Raw genomic sequence first — 20,512 nt, 5'->3', positions numbered from 1 at the left:
TTGAAAACATTTCCACATCTAATTCTCCTGTCACCAGTCATACCCGCTCTTACAAGTCTTATTCTCACCTTCTCTCACTTACACTCTTCTTGTTCTTCTTGCTGCTGGTGACATCTCTCCCAACCCTGGCCCTGTAATAATTACCAAACTTCCACACTCTCACTTAATCTCCCACAGTAGAAACTCTAGGCCATGCAATCCTAACAATCTCATCTCCATTAACCCACAGTTCTTAATCCCTTTCTTTTCTTGTGCTTTCTGGAAATCTCGCTCTGCCTGCAACAAACTTACAAACGTTCACAACCTGTTTGCTTCTAATGCTTCCAATCTTTTAGCAATTACCTGGTTATCTTCTTCTGACACTGGTTTCACACACATGGTGGTCTCCACTTTAGCCATACCCCTAGGTCAGGTGAGAGACATGTTGGCGGTGTTGAAATCTTGCTCTCCCCCTCCTGCAACTATCAGTACCTCCCTACGCTGGCAGTCCTCTATCGCCCTCCTGGACCAAACTCCCAATTACTTGGCAACTTTGATACCTGACTACTTCACTTTCTATCTACAAATATACCCAATCTAATACTAGGGGACTTCAAAATCACCCTTGATAACCCATCTGCCCCTGCTGCCTCTAAACTTCTTTCACTCACATCCTCTTTTGGTTTCTCACAATCCTTTGCTTTATATCTGACTTCATCATGTTGCCCCTTTTCCATTTCAGACCACAACCTGCTCAACTATTATCTTAATGTACTGCCTAAACCCAATTCTCCATCTCGCCCCTGAACCTGTAGAAATCTGCACGCTGGAGATCCTCTCCAATTTTCCAAATATATTCAACTTCTCCTCCCACACACTGCTCCTATAACCTGCCCTGATCATGCTACAGCCCACTATAACAATACTCTCTCCTCTGCACTAGACACTCTTGCGCCTCTCAAACTGTGCAAAACCCCACACTGTCAGAGAAATCCCTGGCACTCTCAGCAAATGCGCTACTTGCAAAAATGCTCCCTCTCTGGTTAGCATGTCTGGAGGAAATCTCACTCTGAACCTGATTTCATCCACTATAAGTTATTTGTTCATACACATCTGACATTCCCTTAGGTAAGCAAATCTACTTCTCTTCTCTTATATCTACTCTTTCCTCCAACCCTTAATTACTCTTCTCTACTTTCAACTCTCTCCTCTACACACCTGCACCACCCCCTTCATCTGTCTTAGTGCTTAAGGCAGACTACTTTTTTTTTTTTTTTTATTGAAGGTAAGGGAGTTTACAAACATAAATGAAATGGTACATTACTCATTACAAATATTTATGGCATATTTGAGAGCATACATTGCACCAAAAACAAAGAATAATTAAGAATAACATAACCTTCCCCTTCATTTTTCTCCCCTCTTCATATCACTTTGGATCACTCTTGGACCCTTTATTAATAAATAAGTTCGTATAGGGGTGTAAGAATAGAACATAAAATACAAACAAAAAAAAACAAACAAAAAACAGGCATCCCTGTAGTTAACATAGTAGGAGAAAGTTTGCATTTTAAGGATAGAGGATGCCAGGGTCCTAACCAGGTCCCCACTCATCAAAATTGAACATTAACACAGAATGACATTTAAGCATGAACCATAATATATGAAAAAAGATACAAGTCAACCTCTGTTGGATAATAGAACTGAAAACTGCTTGGTTTGGGAAGTGTAGTCAATAAAACGACTAAGATGCTTACTATAATTTATTCCTTAAATGGGAGTTATAAGCAATTTTGTGCATGTGGGCTTTCAACTGTCAGGGAAAGGAAATTAAGTGCTCTAGTGTTCTTAAGGAGAAAATGACTTTCGGATATATGGAGACAGCGATGTTTCTTTCAAGAGACCCTTGTTTTATCTTTATTTTATAGTATGTCTCTCACAGGGGTCCCCCCCTAAACCCCCCGTAGACCATGTGGTTATATCTAAGGGCATTATGATATTAGCAGTGTCTACCAAATGAGATGAAGAAAAAATTTAAACTACAAAACGATATACATATTGCAAAAGCGTGATGGAGTAGGGGTAAATATTTAAACAGCACATATTTACTAGACTGAGCATTTCTAGGCGAATACAGATCCCATACTTTTACAGCGGCATATTTAGCCCCCCCCTTGGTTTCGGCCGCAAACCGCGGGAAGTAGGCCATTTTGATGGTAAAGGAACCTCTGTGTAGTAGCAAAAGCAAGATCGCCTAGCAATATAAACTTGCGTCTCTCCCCCAATAGTATAACATCCTGGTGCATCAAAAAACAAACAGACAGAAATTAAAAATAAGCACAAGTATTTTGCAAGTAGCAGTGTAACCAAAAAGTCCAAAATGACTTTATGACTCTCTCTTAGCAGTTAATAAACTTTATGTGCTAGTGAAAAACCCATGCCATACTTCTAAGTCCGGGCGTATTTCGCAGAGGTGTGAATATTGTCCCAGTGTCCCATATGTGGTCACTAAAGCCTTGGGAGTGGTGCTGGGGTAGAAGGTTGAAGGATCTTAGATAATTTTCTCTTACCAGATTTTCATTTTGGGTCTCGTCAACACAATCCAGCCGATGGTATTGTCCAGGTTTAAGTGGCATGGGACCACTCGATTGACTATGGCTCTTTGTATTATTTGGAGCCGCATGTGTGACCTCCCCAGGCCCCAGTCTAGGAGCAGAGTTGAATATGTTGCCTCCTGATGTCCCTGAGTCCTGTGCCGTAAAGGATGGGGCCGACTTTGCCAGAACGATGTTGGAGCTCAGATCAGACTCAGACTGCTGCTTGGGCTTTATGTCTGTAGCTTCCCCACTGCCGAAGCCACTCTTCTTCTTGGCTCCCACCATGCAGCTAGACAGCTGCAAGGTAATTGTCAGGTGCGAACTCGGCAGCTCCTCCGTGAGATCAGCAACCTCCGGTAGGTCCGGCATTGTGTTTTCTTCATTGGCTTCAGCTGACTGATGCTCCCCCTGCCGCTTTTGGTAAATTTGTATAAGAAAGTCCCAGGGTGCTCTGGCTATTAAGTTCTGAAAACAGCGTTCCATTTTTTCCATGTTGCTATCGTAGCAGGTATGTATTCCCATCTCCTGCTCAGCCTCCATGTTGCAGTATTACTGTAGTGGGAGATTAAGTAATATCGTCTGTGGTTCAGGCTTTGTAAAGGTGATAGAGGTCGGTGAATGAGTGCAAATATCGTGTTATAGTGGTGGGCGCCCAGTTAGGACAAATACCCTCAAATGTTTGAGGGGGGTGGCGTTGCCTATATGTGAGCCGCCGCTCTAGGCCTTCTACGTCCGATGTCTGCCTCAAATTTCACGAATACAGCTCAAATTTTTCAAAATATCAGATGCAGGTATGCAGTCTATCCTCATAGACAGTTATATATACTTTTGTGCTGTAGAATCTCTCCTGTCTCCGGCGGGTTACAAGTGATCAGTGAGAGCTCAGAGAAAATGCGACCATGTAAAATCGCAGTTCGGACACGCCCCCCCGGCAGACTACTTTTTAAACAAAATGCATACTTTCAGAAGCAACATCCCGAAACAAGCCAGTAATCTTCCATCTCTTCCCCCCAGTCACCCCCCTCTGTCAATCTGTGCATCTCCCCCCCCCAGCCACTGAGAATAAAGCTTGTTCCTAACTGTCTTACTTATTCCTCACTACCTGCCTGCCCACCCATCCCTTCACATCTAATACCTTTTCTGTCTTCCATCCTCACTCCAGCTTTTACTCGCATCTTCAACCTATCTCTTTCTACCAGTTCATTCCTATCTTCTTTCACACATGCAAAGATCACTTCCATACTTTAAAACCCCTTATTTTTCTACAAACTACCGCCCCATATTACTGCTTCCACTAACATCAACACTCCTGTAAAATATAGTTTACGACCACCTAACACACTTCCTGTCTTTCAACTCCTTGCTTGACTCCCTGCAATCTGCTTCTGTTCCCAACACTGAACTAAAACTGCCCTCGCCAAAGTTACTAATGGCCTTCTTTCTGCTAAAAGTAATGGCCACTACGCTATATTTATATTACTTGACCTTTCAGCTGCCTTTGACACAGTTGACCACCACCACCTCCTACAGACTTTCAGCTCTCTTAGTCTCTGTGACACTGCTCTCTCTTGGTTCCACTCTTATCTTTCTAACAGGTCCTTCTCTGTGTCATTTGCTGGCAACTCCTCCTCTTCATTGCCTCTGTCAGTTGGAGTACCTGAAGGCTCTGTCCTGGGTCCTCTTCTCCATTTATATTTGTCAACAGCTATGGCTTAAAATATCACCTCTATGCTAATTATACGCAAATCTACATCTCTACCCCTGCTCTTTCTCCCTCTATTCTTGATATTCTAAAGCTCACTGCTCAGGTGAGATATTCTAAAATGATCCTCCAGCACTGCGAGATCCTAAGTGAAATGTTCATAAGACAGAATCAAAGTTTTAAAGTCTAACATTAGGTGAGTTTTTGATTTTTTAAATGATAGTAATAATTGATGCCAATAAAACATTCACAGGTCACAAAGTATCTTTACTGAAATTCTAGAATATAATTTTTCAACTGCAATGCCCCAAGGTCAAAGCACAGCTAAAAGAGCCCCCAGAACCTTTGACAAAATTCTGGTAGCTGTGTCAAGGCCGAATGAAAGGGCCACAAACTGGAAATGATTGTCCAAAAAGGCGAATCTCAGAAACTTGTGATGTCCCTGTGAATGGGAACATTAAGGTATGCATCCTTTAGGTCTATGGTTGTCATGAACTGACCCTCTTGTACCAAGGGAAGAATGGAGCGTATAGTCTCCATCTTGAAGGATGGTACTCTGAGAAACTTGATTAAACATTTTAGATCTAGGATTGGTCAAAAAGTTCCCTCCTTTTTGGGAACTACGAATAGATTCAAGTAAAATCTCAGACCCCTTTCCTGAAAGGGAACTGGAACTATTACCCCCAGGGTGGCAAGGTCCTTGACATAATGTAAGAACGCCTTTCTTTTTATCTGGTCTACAGATAATCTGGAGAGGAGAAACCTGCCTCTGGGAGGAAAAGATTTGAAGTCTATTTTGTGTCCCTGGGAGACAATGTCCACCGCCCAGGGATCCGGTACATCTCTAATCCAAGCCTGGGAAAAAAGAGAGAGTCTGCCCCTTACAAGACCCACTCCCGGATCGGGGGGCCAACCCTTCATGCTGACTTGGAATCAGCTGAAGGCTTTTTAGATTGCTTTCCCTTATTCCATGGGGGGGTTCCAGGAAGGCTTGGCTTGATGTTGCTTGGAGGAAGGGGAGGAAGACTTGCCTTTAAAGTTACGAAAGGAACGAAAATTACTCTGACTTTTATTCTGCTTATTCTTTTTATCTTGAGGAAGAAAAGAACCCTTCCCTCCAGTAATATCTGAGATAATTTCCGCCAAACCAGTTCCAAACAAGGTCTTACCCTTGTAAGGAATAGCCATGAGCTTAGATTTAGATGAAACATCCGCACACCAGGACTCCAACCACAAGGCCCTGCGGGCTAGGACCGCAAAACCAGAAATTTTGGTTCCCAGTTTAATAACCTGTAAGGAAGCATCTATAATGAAGGAATTGGCTAACTTGAGAGCCTTAATCCTGTCCTGGATCTCATCAAAAGGGGTATCCGTCTGAAGAGGTTCAGACAACGCATCAAACCAGTCAAGCCGCAGCGCTTGTAACAGTGGCGATACACACCACAGGTTGCCATTGTAGACCCTGCTGGACATACAACTTCTTTAGTAAAGCCTCCAATTTTTTTATCCTTTGGAGCTTTAATAGAACACCTATCCTCTATAGGAATAGTAGTCCTTTTGGCTAAAGTGGAGATCGCTCTCTACCTTAGTGACTGTCTGCCACAACTCCTTAATAGAATCTGCTATAGGAAAAATCTTCTTAAAAATAGGAGATTGAGAAAAGAGAATACCAGGTCTTTCCCATTCTCAAGCAATAATCTTTGCAGCACGGTCAGGAACCGGAAAAACCTCCACCGCATAGGGAACATCAAAGTATTTGTTCAATTTACTAGACTTTTTAGGATTGACTACGATAGTTGTGTCGGAGTCGTCCAAAGTAGCCAAAACCTCCTTAAGTAATAAGCAAAGGTGTTCTAGCTTAAATCTGAAGGATACCACTTCAGCATCAGAAGAAGGAATTGCACTGTCTGAGTCTGAGATTTCCCCCTCAGATGCTACTGACATGTCTTCTTCCTCAGGCTTATGGGAAGGGACACTGGATAGCCAGAACTTGATCAGAAACCTTACTGTTTCTTTAAATTTCCTTTTACGCCTTCCCTGCAACATGGGGGAAAGCTGACACGGCCTCAGATAGCGCAAGGGATACCTGGGAAGCAATGTTTTGTAGAGAAAATCCTACAGGATTGCAAGAGGAAATACATGGCACTGTATGTGGAGACTGAAAAAGTTGGGACGCTTGAGGAGAAAGCTGCGGCATATCTGCAACAGGAGACACCTGAACAGCATTTGCCTGGGATAATGATGGCTCATGGTCAAATATTTTATCTCTATAACTTAAAGTTCTCTCAATGCATGAGGAACAAAAAGGAACTGGAGGTTCCACCTGAGCATCAAAAAATAACTGACAAGCAGCAACTTTACATGGGTTAATGGTTTGAAAAGCCTCTTGATCCATCTTATGTAATGAATAAGGATAACGTGTTCAAATGCTTTATTTGAAAATAAAAAATAAATGTGTATTGTGTCTTTAAATAGAAATGTGTGTTAGTGCAACAAACCAAATAGACCTCAGGCTACCTATACACCTCAGTAGCTTTACTGAGGTGCCTACCTGTCCTGCAGCTCACAGAGTGACTTCCCTCACAGAAAAAACAATCCCCTTTTAAAATACAGAGCGGTTACAGAGCCCTAACTGCAGAAAAAAATGGCTTAAAACAGTAATCTCCATGACCAAAAGTTAAAGTATAAAAACTACTATAACACACTGAGCCACCATAAATCATCTCACAGTCTCAATGCCTAAAAGAAACCCCAAACATGAAGGTTTGATAAAGTCCCATATTAAATAAGACAGATTTTAGCTGTAACAAGTGCCAGCAATCTCCTTGCAAAAGAACATTAAAATGGCACTTACCTGAAAGTGCTGTCCAGCAGCAGGACAGCTCATCTGGTTTGAGAGGGCGCAGCACCTCACATGGACCTGTGAAGAGAGAAAAAATGAGTAAACCTACTCAGGTTTTCTAGTTAGGGCAGCAGATTCTTGAGAAAACACAGTGGGGATTGTACCTCACAAGTTCTCAAAAGCCACCACTGCCGTACTGGAGAGACTGATGTGGACTATGCTAGACCCTAGAAAGTAACAGAGTAAGCTTACTCTGCTAAAAAAAAAAAAATCTTGATTGAAGAAAACTTCTCATCAGACACCTAAACTTCACCTCCTCCTTGCACTACAGGCAAAGAGAATGACTGGGGGATTGTGGGTAGGATAGTGATATTTAACAGCTTTGCTGTGGTGCTCTTTGCCGCCTCCTGCTGGCCAGGAGTGATATTCCCAACAGTAATTGATGATGATCCGTGGACTCACCGTGTCATTAGAAAGAAATATGTTATTCAAAATGTATGCAATGAGATTGTAAATCAGTTTTATTGATGTCAGCTGATATCATTAAAGGGACAGTCTAGTAAAAATTAAACTTTCATGATTCAGATAGGGCATGCAGTTGTAAACAACTTTCCAATTGACTTTTATCATTAAATTTGCTTTGTTCCCTTGGTGGTATTTTTAAATCTAAACCTAGGTAGGCTCAAACTGATTTCTAAACTGTTGAAAACAGCCTCTTAGCCCAGAGCATTTTGAAAGTTTTTTACAGTTAGACAGTACTAGTTCATGTGTGTCATATAGATAACATTGTGCTCACTCCCGTGGAGTTATATAGGAGTCTGCACTGATTGGCTAAAAAGCATGTCTGTCAAAAGAACTAAAATAAGGGGGCAGTCTGCAGAGGCTTAGATACAAAGTAATCACAGAGGTAAAACATATATTAATATAACTGTTGGTTATGCAAAACTGGGGAATGGGTAATAAAGGGATTCTCTATCTTTTTAAACAATACAAATTCTAGTATAGAGTGTCCCTTTAAAGTTAATGAAATCGCTGAAGATATCGTTAGTTATGTAATTCACAATTTAAAAAAAAAAAATCTTACTTTTGAATGTTTGACAACTACAAGGTGCAGTGAAATTGATTCAAATTGCTGCAGTGTCAAACGCCATCAGAGAGTGAATCTTCACTAAAAACATTTAATATAGTGGAGATTTGTTTTTTGTTATAATGTCTATCTACTTTCCTGCAAGAATATTTTTAAAGACCATAAAATATATAAATTAGCATTGTTTGGGACTGGGTATAAAATAAATATCAGTTTAAAATATGTATTGGTATTTATAAGGAAGAAAGTACATTTACAGACAACATTCCATAACCTTTCATATTTGGATGGTTGAAAGTCTTGAATAATAGGAATATGACTTCCTGTTATGTTTTACAAATCCCTCTCACCTCTGTTTCCTGACACTCTAAATGAACTGGAAATGCTTTTGTATGTTTAGAATGAAATCCAATAGAACTGTTCACATGTTCTCTTTCACTGCACATTGATGCACAAACAGAAAAACTGTTCAAAGTGCTTTATTTCTTACATTTAAAAATTATGTTTAAAACAGGTGACGTGTTTAGGCAAATGTAAAGCATAACAACAAAGTTCAATTGTTATTTACACTCGTAGTTTATTGCATACAAATAGTTTTAGCAATATCTTTCTTCTTACTGTTAATATTAGGTCCAATGTCTATCATTTAAATTACAATAATTCATATTAAGAAAATTAATATTAAAAGATAAATATTGAATCACATTAAAAAAATAGTCAAATCAACTATGCAAGTAGTGTCTGCCCATTGCTACATGTTATCTACCTGCAATTATACCCCATTTGCTTATAGACTATAACTATTTAGAGCATGTGTGCTATATACATTTTCTCTGGCACAAACTGTTTAACGCACATCACTATTTGAAAGGAATTTTGTGTTGTGTAACACTGCCCCCTAGTGTTGAGAGATGTAGTTATTTTATGAATGAAATCAATTATATTCCGAGGTGACCACAACAAAAGGTTTAAAAAATAAATAAGAAGAAATAAAGATAATAAAAAAACAAGAAAATGGAAAGCCACCAATGGACATTAAGGGGTTGTTTTGAGAAAAGACCATATAAAGGGAAGTTGCTGAAGAAAAGAATATGAATAATTGCAAACCTCTAGTCTGAACATATGGAGTCACATAACTTTTATACAAAAAGTCAAAGGGAACTTTATGTATTTAGAAATAGGTATGGAATGGTATATCCCAGAGGTTACTTTTAGTAAGGTTACATTTACCTTCAGGGCAATAGAAATACTAAAATATAGTGAGTGAGGTGAAGCAGCTATTAAATAATAACAGCAAGATGTACCTGTTCTGCACCAATAGAAATTGGCAAAAACAATGTGGAAGTACAATATAAGATTTATTAATAAAGTCCTGTCAGGTGACACTATAGGACAGGCTAACACACTATTTGAGGTCTGTTCTCCTGATCACACTAAGGATCGTAAAATCATACTATGAAATGAAAATGTCATCAAGGCTCAACAATCTAAATAATTTGTCATACCTAAAGCTAGATTTTATACATAACATTAAGCTTTTATATAAAGAACTATTCGATCTTTATCAAAAGTTCAAGAAAATATTTTTTTTTCTTTTTCAACATATAATAAATAACCCATCAATTACAGTCTATTTACATATTCACAATGGACCTTTGTATTTTTTTATATTAAAATAAATAATGAATACAGCTTTACAAACAACTGATGACATATCTAGATTTGAAACACTCCTGGGTTATCTCATTCTCAAATATACTGAAGTGGGTAAGGAAAATATGTTAAATATAAATGATCTACCTCTAAGACTGAAATCTAAATAAAAGAAGGGACAAACTAATGTGTAGATTTAGTAGCTTTATCTCCATGACAACACACTGTGACGTCAGCAGAGATGCAGATTAATGTATACTATGAAATACTATGAGTAATACACAGATAGTTTGCTGTTAGACAAAGAAAGATGTTGGAAGCTTAGAGGTTTCAAAAAGCTGGATGGTGTTAATCTCTAACAAGTCAGGGGGTTTAAATGAGTTCAGAAATATTAAAGGGATACGAATCCTAAAAATGTTCTTTTGTGATTCAGACAGAGCATAATGAAAAATAAAATTACAAATTGTAAAAGTGATCTATTTATTGGCTAATGAAAAAGGATTCTTTTTTGCCAGCTTTGAGCATTATGGCTTCATCAGGCATAACAGAGCACACAATTTTAAAACAGTTTCCATTTTACTTATATTATCAAATTTGCTTTGTGCTTATGTTATTCTTTGTTGAAGAGATACTTATGTAGGTGTCTGGAGCACTACATGGCAGGAAATAGTGCAAATGAATAACATTCAAACAAAACTGCTGCCAAATAGTGCTCCAGGCATGTGCATGCTCCTGAGCTTAAGTCATTGCTTTTCAACAAAAGATACCAAGAGAACAGACAATTTGGTTACAGAAGTAAATTAGAAAGTTGTTTAAAATTGCATGTTCTATCTGTAACATGGGTTTCATGTCCCTTTAATAACATTTTGCAAGAGGCCCACTAGATTCATAAACGCATGTAAAATCCATACGAAGAGGCATTCCAGAAGGAAAACACCAGTTAAAATAGGAGTTTCCCAGTAAGCAAAGTATAAGAAAAACTGCATAACCTCTTAGTACAAACCTAATACAATTAAAGGGACGCTAAACTGCTGGGCACAACTGCAGCAGCTTTGTTACTACTCGCTATGCTGTTGTATTTTCTCCCAATGCCTTGCAGACCTATTCAAATCCTTTAAATGGCAGTCGGTGAATCTTCATACAGGAGCTTAGGTACTCTTGCGACCTGTTACAGCAGCACTGCACATTCACAGATCACTGGCATCAAACGCTTCCGGTTAGTGTGCACAATACAGAGTGGGAGATTTACATTTTTGCAGCAGCTGCATGTTCTGTATTATTGATGAGTTTCTTTTTTATATTTATTATTTTACGGAACTTTTAAACTATGTTGAAAAAAACAAACCAAAAAAAGCCTTGCTCCTAAGCTGAAGATACAGAACTTCACCAACTGGCACCTGTGAGGGGGTAAAATAGGGGAACTGGTTTGAAGAGAACTACAGGCCAGGGAGGAAAATCAATGTCATGGTCAGTAGTAACCTTAACTAATTTAGTTTTGCACAGAAGTTAAATGTCCCTTTAAATGTTTACATAGTAACATAGTAAATGAGGTTGAATAAAGACTGAAGTCCATGGAGTTCAACCTATACAAATCTAATATACTTTAAAAAAAAGTTCCAGTTGAGCTTAAATTAATTCCATTAAAAAGGTGACTTGTTTAACACAAGCAATCATATCCCTGAATTCTGTTTCTACACAGAAATGTATCCAAACCATTTTTAAATATATCAAAGGTATTCACATTCAGTACCTCCTTTGGTAGTGAGCTCCACAATTGTATTGCTCTTACAGTGAAAAAAAACGTTTTGGTGCAGGAGATTGTGGGGCCTATTTAACATGATCCGATATATGGGATCTCTCTATATGGGCCTTCAATATATGTATATAAAGTAATTATGTCACCTCTCAAGTTCTTTTAAAAAAAATAAATAAATAGAAAACAGACCAAGTTTGACTACCTCTCGTCATAACTTACATTCTCCATTCCCCTTATTAGCGTTGTGGCCCTTCTCTGAACTTTTTCTAAGTCTGTATTTTCTTTTTTTGAGATCGTTCCCCAGAACTGCACTCCATACTCAAGGTGAGGTCTTACCAGGGATTTATATAGTGACAGAATTATGCTTTCCTCCCTTGCATTGATGCCTCTTAATACATGCTAATATTTATTAGCCTTTAGAAGACGCTACCCTGCATTGTGCACTCATCTTTAGCTTGTTATCTATTACTACTACCAAATCCCTTTCCTCCTCTGTCTGGCTAAGTCTAGCCACTTTTAAATAATACATTGCCTGCTTATTTTTACTTAAAAAATGTAGAACTTTGCATTTTCCCGTATTCTCATATTCCATTTGCCTGCCCATTATTGTAATTTTTGCAGATCCCCTTGTAAAGCAAGTTCATCCTTCTCTGACCTAATGACCTTACACAACTTTGCATCATCTGCAAAAATAGAGATGTTGAGATGTCGCTATTTAATACTAAACTAATAAAAATATTAAAATGAACAGGGCCCAGTCATCCCTGGGGTACTCAACTGATTGCGTTTGTCCAATCTGAGTATGATCCGTTTGCTGCCTCTCGTTGCGCCCTTTCTTTTATCCAGTTATTTATCCATGAGCTAACATTTTCAGCTATTCCCAGTCCTTTTAAGGGATACTAAACCCAGTTTTTTTTCTTTAATGATTCAGATAGAGCATTAAGCAACTTTCTCATTTACTCCTATGATCAATTTTTCTTCTTTCGCTTGCTATCTTTTTTTAAAAAGCAGGAATGTAATGTTAAGGAGCCAGACAATTTTTGGTTCAGAACCTGGGTTATGCTTGCTTATTTGTGGCGAAATGTAGCCACGAATAAGCAAGCGCTATCCAGGGTGCTGAACCTAAAATTGGCTGGCTTCTAAGATTTACATTCCTGCTTTTTAATTAAAGATAGCAAGAGAACAAATAAAAATTGATCATATGAATAAATAAGAAAATTGCTTAAAATTGCATGCTCTTTCTGAATCACGAACATACAAATTGTGTTTAGTATCCCATTAATTTTGTACATTAATCTCTAATGTGGCACTGTATCAAAAGCAATACAAGTTTATCACATCAACTGATTCCCCTTTATCAATATCTTAAATATATAATTATTTTGACAGTATTTCTGCTTGCACTTGTCCAAACTTGCTTAACAGGGCAAAGGAATATACTTGTACCATAAAAACATAGAAACAGGTGAAAATCAAAAGGCCTGTCTATTGTGAATTGTAAGCTTAAAGGGACATGAAACCCAAAAATATTTTTTAATGATTTAGGTAGAGAATACAATTTTAAATATTTTTTGGTTTACATCTATTATCAAAGTTGCTTTATTCTCTTGGTATCATTTGTTGAAGGAGCAGCAATGCACTACTGGTTTCTAAATGAACATATGGGTGAGCCAATGACAATTGGTGTATATACAGGTGAAACTAGAAAAATTAGAATATCGTTCAAAAATTAATTTATTTCACTAATGCAACTTAAAAGGTGAAACTAATATATGAGAGAGACTCATTACATGCAAAGCAAGATAGTTCAAGCCATAATTTGTCAAAATTGTGATGATTATGGCTTACAGCTCATGAAATCCCCAAATCCACAATCTCAGAAAATTAGAATATTGTGAAAAGGTGCAATATTCTAGGATCAAAGTGTCCCACTCTAATCGGCTAATTAAGCCATAACACCTGCAAAGGGTTCCTGAGCCTTTAAATGGTCTCTCAGTCTAATTCAGTAGGAATCACAATCATGGAAAGACTGCTGACCTGACAGTTGTGCAGAAAACCATCATTGACACCCTCCATAAGGAGGGAAAGTCTCAAAAGGTAATTGCAAAAGCAGTTAGATGTTCCCAAAGTGCTGTATCAAAGCACATTAATAGAATAGAAATATGGAAGGGAAAATTGAGGAAGAAAAAGGTGCACAAGCAGCAGGGATGACCGCAGCCTGGAGAGGATTGTCAGGAAAAGGCCATTCAAAAGTGTTGGGGACTTTCACAAGGAGTGGACTGTGGCTGGAGTCAGTGCATCAAGAGCCACCACACACAGACGGATCCTGGACATGGGCTTCAAATGTCGTATTCCTCTTGTCAAGCCACTCCTGAACAACAAACAACGTCAGAAGCGTCTTACCTGGGCTAAAGAAAAACAGACCTGGTCTGTTGCTCAGTGGGCCAAAGTCCTCTTGGAAACCAAGGACCCAGAGTATGGAGGAAGAATGGAGAGCACACACTGCAAGATGCTTGAAGTCCAGTGTGAAGTTTCCACAGTCTGTGTTGATTTGGGGAGCCATGTCATCTGCTGGTGTTGGTCCACTGTGCTTCATTAAGTCCAGGGTCAATGCAGTCGTCTACCAGGAGATTTTGGAGCACTTCATGCTTCCTTCCGCAGACGAGCTCTATGGGGATGCTGACTTCATTTTCCAGCAGGACTTGGCACCTGCCCACACTGCCAAGAGCACCAAAACCTGGTTCAATGACCGTGGGATTACTGTGCTTGATTGGCCAGCAAACTCGCCTGACCTAAACCCCATAGAGAATCTATAGGGCATTGCCAAGAGAAAGATGAGAGACATGAGAACTAACAATGCAGAAGAGCTGAAGGCCGCTATTGCAGCATCCTGGTCTTCCATAACACCTCAGCAGTGCCACATGCTGATAGCTTCCATGCCATGCCGCATTGAGGCAGTAATTGCTGCAAAAGGGGCCCAAACCAAGTACTGTGTACATACAGTTTGCATGCTTATACTTTTCAGAGGTCCGATATTGTTCTACAGGTATGTACAATCCTTGTTTTATTGATTGCATGTAATATTCTTATTTTCTGAGATTGTGGATTTGGGGTTTTCATAAGCTGTAAGCCATAATCATCACAATTATGACAAATCACGGCTTGAACTATCTTGCTTTGCATGTAATGAGTCTATCTCATATATTCGTTTCACCTTTTAAGTTGCATTAGTGAAATAAATGAACTTTTGCACGATATAATAATTTTTCGAGTTTAACCTGTATATGCAGCCACCAATCAGCAGCTAGAACCTAGGTTATTTGCTGCTCCTGAGCATACCTAGATAAACATTTCAGCAAAGGATAACAAGAGAAGGAAAATAAATAAAAGTAAATTGGAAAGTTGTTTAAAATTGTATGGATAGAGGAAAAAGCCCAGGCGCCAACTATACGAAGGCAAGGTAAATCTGTCTGTTGTTAAATGTTTTAATATATCCAGAAAAGTGTACACAGTGCAGTAAAATACACAGTAAAAATAAATTAAAGCACAGTACAATAAAAACAATACAATAAAAAACAAGTTACAATAAAAGCAATTGAACCAATTTTCATGGATCCATGCCCAATTAAAGCCGTCCACCTCCGTGATGTCACGACCAATCAGAGCCAGCCAAATACGGAGTACAGAAAGGAGAAAAAGATAAAAAATCTGCTTCCTTCACTCCTACTATCTCATTTCTAAGATCCGTTATGTTAGCGGCAAGTATCCGCAGTAGACTTAGACCCCCGCATATTAAATTAATTACTTTATATGCAAATCGGCTCTAACCGGAAGTGACGACACGGCATACGCAAGGAAGGTAAATACACTGTGTACCTAACTTCGGAGCTAACACTCAAACATTAACATAAATAAGATGAATTATGTTAACACTAAAGGGTTCTTGTTAAAGAAACGTGAAACAACAAATTAGACAATAAGCCACTACATGGCACTAACGAAAAACCGGAAGTGATTCAATCTCCAATTAAGGGTCAAACACCCTATATAAGGCACCCATTCACAAATTAAAACCAGTCTTGAGAAAGGCCTGACACGGGCCGAAACGCGTAGACACTGGTAAGCCTTATTTTAATTGTGACATTTTATTGTACTATCTACACTATATTTGTTATCTTTTTTTAGGGGGAATATATTCGCAATTTTCTACTATCAACTTTTTACGGTGGGACATCCACCATTAAGGGGATAAAAACCTGATCACACGTTCAGACCCACAAGCGATTGCAGCTATCTATATTTGATTGCAGTTTTTTTGCACAGTTCACTGTTTTCTCAGGGGTGTCTGTTTAGACATATACTTTAGACATAAACTTTGGATTTATAGCATTCTTCTAGGATTGGAATTTTTTATTTTTTATTATATTTTTTGTATTTTTCTCATCGGATTGATTTTGTTCATCACTATTGGATTGTTTTATTTGATCTCACCGGATTGGGATTTGACTTTGTTTCCACAGTTCTTCATAAGGAATTTTTTGTTTCCAGCTGCATTTGTTTTAGCACTATTTTCACCGGCACTTTTTTCACCGGCATTTTTTCCACAGGACACTTCTTCACGAGTTCTATTTGTCATCTAGTGTTATTTGTATATATATATTTTGATTCTGTATATATATTATTCGTATTCATATTTTCTGATATACCATTCTATTGACATAATCTGTCATTGCCTTACACACACTTGGATCTACTAAGCACATAAACCTTTAGGATCAGCATAGTCCATTTACCCCTTGGGGATCACAACCATCCACACTAGAAGTATCACACATAGTAGTAGGTTCTTATATTATCCTGAGTAATTCATATATTATCCTGAGTAATTCATAGAAGGCTCTATTTTTCAGGAGGCTCTATTTCTCCCACACACTCTTGATTTTATCTTTGTATTTATCTGAGTAATCTTGCTTTTATTGTAAAACCATCATGGATCCATGAAAATTGGTTCAATTGCTTTTATTGTAACTTGTTTTTTATTGTATTGTTTTTATTGTACTGTGCTTTAATTTATTTTTACTGTGTATTTTACTGCACTGTGTACACTTTTCTGGATATATTAAAACATTTAACAACAGACAGATTTACCTTGCCTTCGTATAGTTGGCGCCTGGGCTTTTTCCTCTATCCATTGCAATTTTAGGTGCCTGCTAGTCGCACCTCTCCTGGGCTACAGGTACATAGTAGGCGCTTATAGTACCCCCATTTGTAGTTCTGTTTAAAATTGTATGCTCTGTCTATATCATGAATGTCTAATTATGACTTTACTGTCCCTTTAAAGTGATATTAAACACTAAATACATTTCATGCAACTCCCTCTAATTATGGGTGCCACCATTTAGTAACCTAGGCTACACTGCAGGGTATGTAAAGGAGAGTTGCTGCACATGTGCAAACAGGTCAACACTGGAATGCCATGAAAGCTAGATTTCAACATGGCGGCACCCATGACTAGAGGGAGGCGGGAATAATCTCAATACTATGCTTATAATGTGTATTTAGAGTTTAATGTCTCTTTAATTCTCATGATAGTTTTATGTATATACCATACCTCTTTTAACCAACTGCATTTATCCCTACCACCTCTGCTTGAAGTCTATTCCATAAATCAACTACCATTTCTTTAAAGAAGCACTCATGCTAATTACTCCTGAACCTGAAATTGTAAGCTTTTTTTCCAGCTATTGCTCTTTTTGTGAAAAACACTTTAACCCTCAATTGTATTAAATTACTTAAACATGATATATATATATATATATATATATATATATATATATATATATATATATATAAGCCTTCCATAAGTTGTCACCGATTATAAGCTCACACACTTCTTCCATTTCTCAGTATACCTCGCGGTTTGTTTTGACTCAAAAAAGCCAGGCTTTTGAACCCAAAACTAAATGTGGCCAACATTTGCTGTCACATAAATGGTAGTGCCATCCACTTCCAAATAAGGGCTCTATCGTATTTTTTAAGAGTCTCTTAATCTTCCAAAATATGACTACTGCTATGTACCAATTATCTGAAAGAAAAGGGATTCTTTGTTTGAAATTTATTATGGCAGATTGGAGAGGACTTTATCATCCTTGTATAAACTTCAGATTGTAATGTTTCTAGACACCTAGGTATAAGACACCCAAATGAAAGTTTACCTCTTCTCTTTTAATAGAGGGTTCTCTTGCTCTCTTCAGATTTAAAAACATTCTAAAGTAAGTGTTATGAGGTTCTACACCATCATAAAACACCTAGTAGACAGGAGGCTATTTCGATCACTTCAGTCACTACATGGAAAAAAATATGCATACTCCTAATTCATATAATGAGTATTGTGAGTTATTTGTGTATATTACTGCCAGGAAGATGTTATCAAAGATAGAGGTGCAGATTTCTGTAATTCCAAATAAAATCTAAATATCTGCCACTGATTGGGGAAGGGAGCTGCCAGGAAATATTGGCTGTCTAATTTCTTTAGATCAGTAGTTCCCAACATACTTTTCTTTGGGAAACCTTTGGCATACTTGTGACATTGTCATATCTTTTTTTTGTTTTGTTTTATATACCTGGGTCTCTATTAGTGTAGTATCATAATATAATTTAAACATACTAAGAAATATACAAAGATAGTTATTCTGCAAATAACTTCAGATTTTCAGCGCAGTTTAATCACAATCAAATTTTTGTGCTTCTGATCGTAATTTATCTGATGGATAGACATGATAATGTCGTTCATTTTTCATTAGAGTGGTGTGCAAAATAAAGTATGCTCCTTACAGAAATTAGATTTACTTGGCTAAACACAGTTTTCCGCATTGAAACAGACGTGTGCTTTTTCTTTTTCTGGTTTAATAGGTGCAGAGGGAGCTGGCAGCTGTTATTGCTTTGAAAGCGAGAAAATCTGGTGAGTATTAATTATCTACTGCAAAATACCACGCAGTCATTTCACTTTCTGAAAAAGTGCATTTTTTTAATGGCTATCAATATACATTACTAATCGTTGCTTTTACACATAATTTCAAAGGAAAGTATCCAATATCTATTAAAATGACTGGTTACAAAATGAAAATTGTTGTATTGATATAGAGGTCAGGGGCATGTGTGATGGTAGAATGTGGTATACAGGGCAACTAGTTTAGTGACATTCACAGAACCATCATCATTTAATTAGTTTTGTTATTTTATCACAGAACACTTTGCTCCGCATTAGATGCTGCTGGATGTGTCTGTGTGTATCAGCAGGGTATAGCGCTGCTTAGTGGGATCATATAAAATGACTGGGGTATACAGAGAGACACATACAAATATTGTGCTATTCTTATTAACTGCAGCACAAAAGTAATAATCAAAAAAGATTGACTTTTTTTGGTAAATCACTGAATGTAGAAAATTGTGTTTTTTTATGTTTATGCATTCCTTGTAGAGTTTATGTCCTCTTTATAATGTATTGACCACATTTATATAGGGCTGCACTATGTAGTAAAATTGTACTTTTTTAATATTTAATACTCTTTTTCTCTAATAACCTCATATGTCCTGCTAGATATATTAAATTCACGATTTAAAATGTGTGTTTTATTTTTCCTGAAACTTTCAGTTATTGCATTAAGCAGCACCCATGCAATTGCACCAGATATTAGATCAATTTGTAGATTCAGCAGTTGATGTTGAAGCAATTTGTAGCTTTGTATCAACGGTTCTGGTTGCCCTTAAGTTATTATAATTGTTGAGTGTCAGCATTGTTGTTTGCAACTACGATGTAAGTTTAGAGAAAAAAAAAAAAAAAAGACAAATCACATTTTTTTATAAAAATGTGTTAATTCAGTAAGCAATTACATCCATCAATCAGAAATGAACATGTGACATAGGTGTCTCAGCTTAAAGTAACATAACAGGTATTAGTGGAGATATTATACTTATTTTTAATGGTGTTACTTAGATAAGTTATTGTATTTTGTTATAATACAGTTATGTTTAGAATTTCAAGGCTCTAATTTAGTTTCTATCGGTACGTGGAAACCTTTCTCGTGAAATAATGCACTATTAAATATTTTAAGAGCATGGATTTATAATACAACATGTTTTCTTTAAAAAAAAAAAGATAAACTTAAATGCACTGTAAACTAAAAATCTGTATCCTAAACAGTAAGCGCAATACCTTCACTGAGTATGGCTTTCAGATAAATGCTGTCCAAGAAAAGAAATCTCAATAATAAATTATACTTTTTGAGATATATAGAACATGTATACCTTTCAATATAGTCATATGAGGATATTTAGACAAAGCTACAGTAAAAACTACAGCACCAATCTTAAAGGGACATAAACCCCACAATTTTAAACAAAATTCCAATTTATTACTATTATCAAATTTGCTTTATTCTCTTGATATCCTTTGTTGAACGAGAAGTAATGTTCTACTAGCAGCTAGCTGAACACATCTGGTGAGCCAAGACAAGAGGTATATATGCAGCTTTCCCTCAGTAGCTAGCTCGCAGTAGTGCATTGCTGCTACTGAGCCTATCTTGGTATGATTTTCAACAAAGGATACAAAGAAAATAAAGCAATATAGATAATGGAAGTAAATTCGATACATGCTGTATCTGAATTGTGAAAAAATAGGTTTTCTGTCCATTGGAGAATATATATGCTAGGGTAAATATGTTTTTTTTGTTTTTTTTTACTTGATGGGGAAAAAAAGAGCATTAGATCCAAATATACACGTTCAAGGTGGCTATATTTTGATGCTGCTTGTGCCTACACAGTAGAGAAGAAACTACCAAATTATTTTTTGTGAGCATGTGTAGTTGTCATTCTCAATAATAGATCAACAAATAAT

The 20,512-nt window shown here is 37.4% G+C and overlaps 1 protein-coding gene across 1 annotated transcript in view; it reads left to right on the top strand.

The window, feature by feature from the left end:
• RAPGEF5 (Rap guanine nucleotide exchange factor 5) overlaps nt 1–20,512 on the top strand; it is a 603,491-nt gene that overhangs the window by 261,061 nt on the left and 321,918 nt on the right. Inside the window, exon 7 of the mRNA XM_053714138.1 lies at nt 18,529–18,577. Within this exon, the coding sequence (XP_053570113.1) occupies nt 18,529–18,577 (49 nt within the window). The remainder of the gene's footprint in view (nt 1–18,528; nt 18,578–20,512) is intronic.

Source organism: Bombina bombina, chromosome 5 (assembly GCF_027579735.1).
Source record: "Bombina bombina isolate aBomBom1 chromosome 5, aBomBom1.pri, whole genome shotgun sequence".
Classification (NCBI taxonomy): domain Eukaryota; kingdom Metazoa; phylum Chordata; class Amphibia; order Anura; family Bombinatoridae; genus Bombina; species Bombina bombina.
This window is presented reverse-complemented; position numbering and strand designations above follow the sequence as displayed.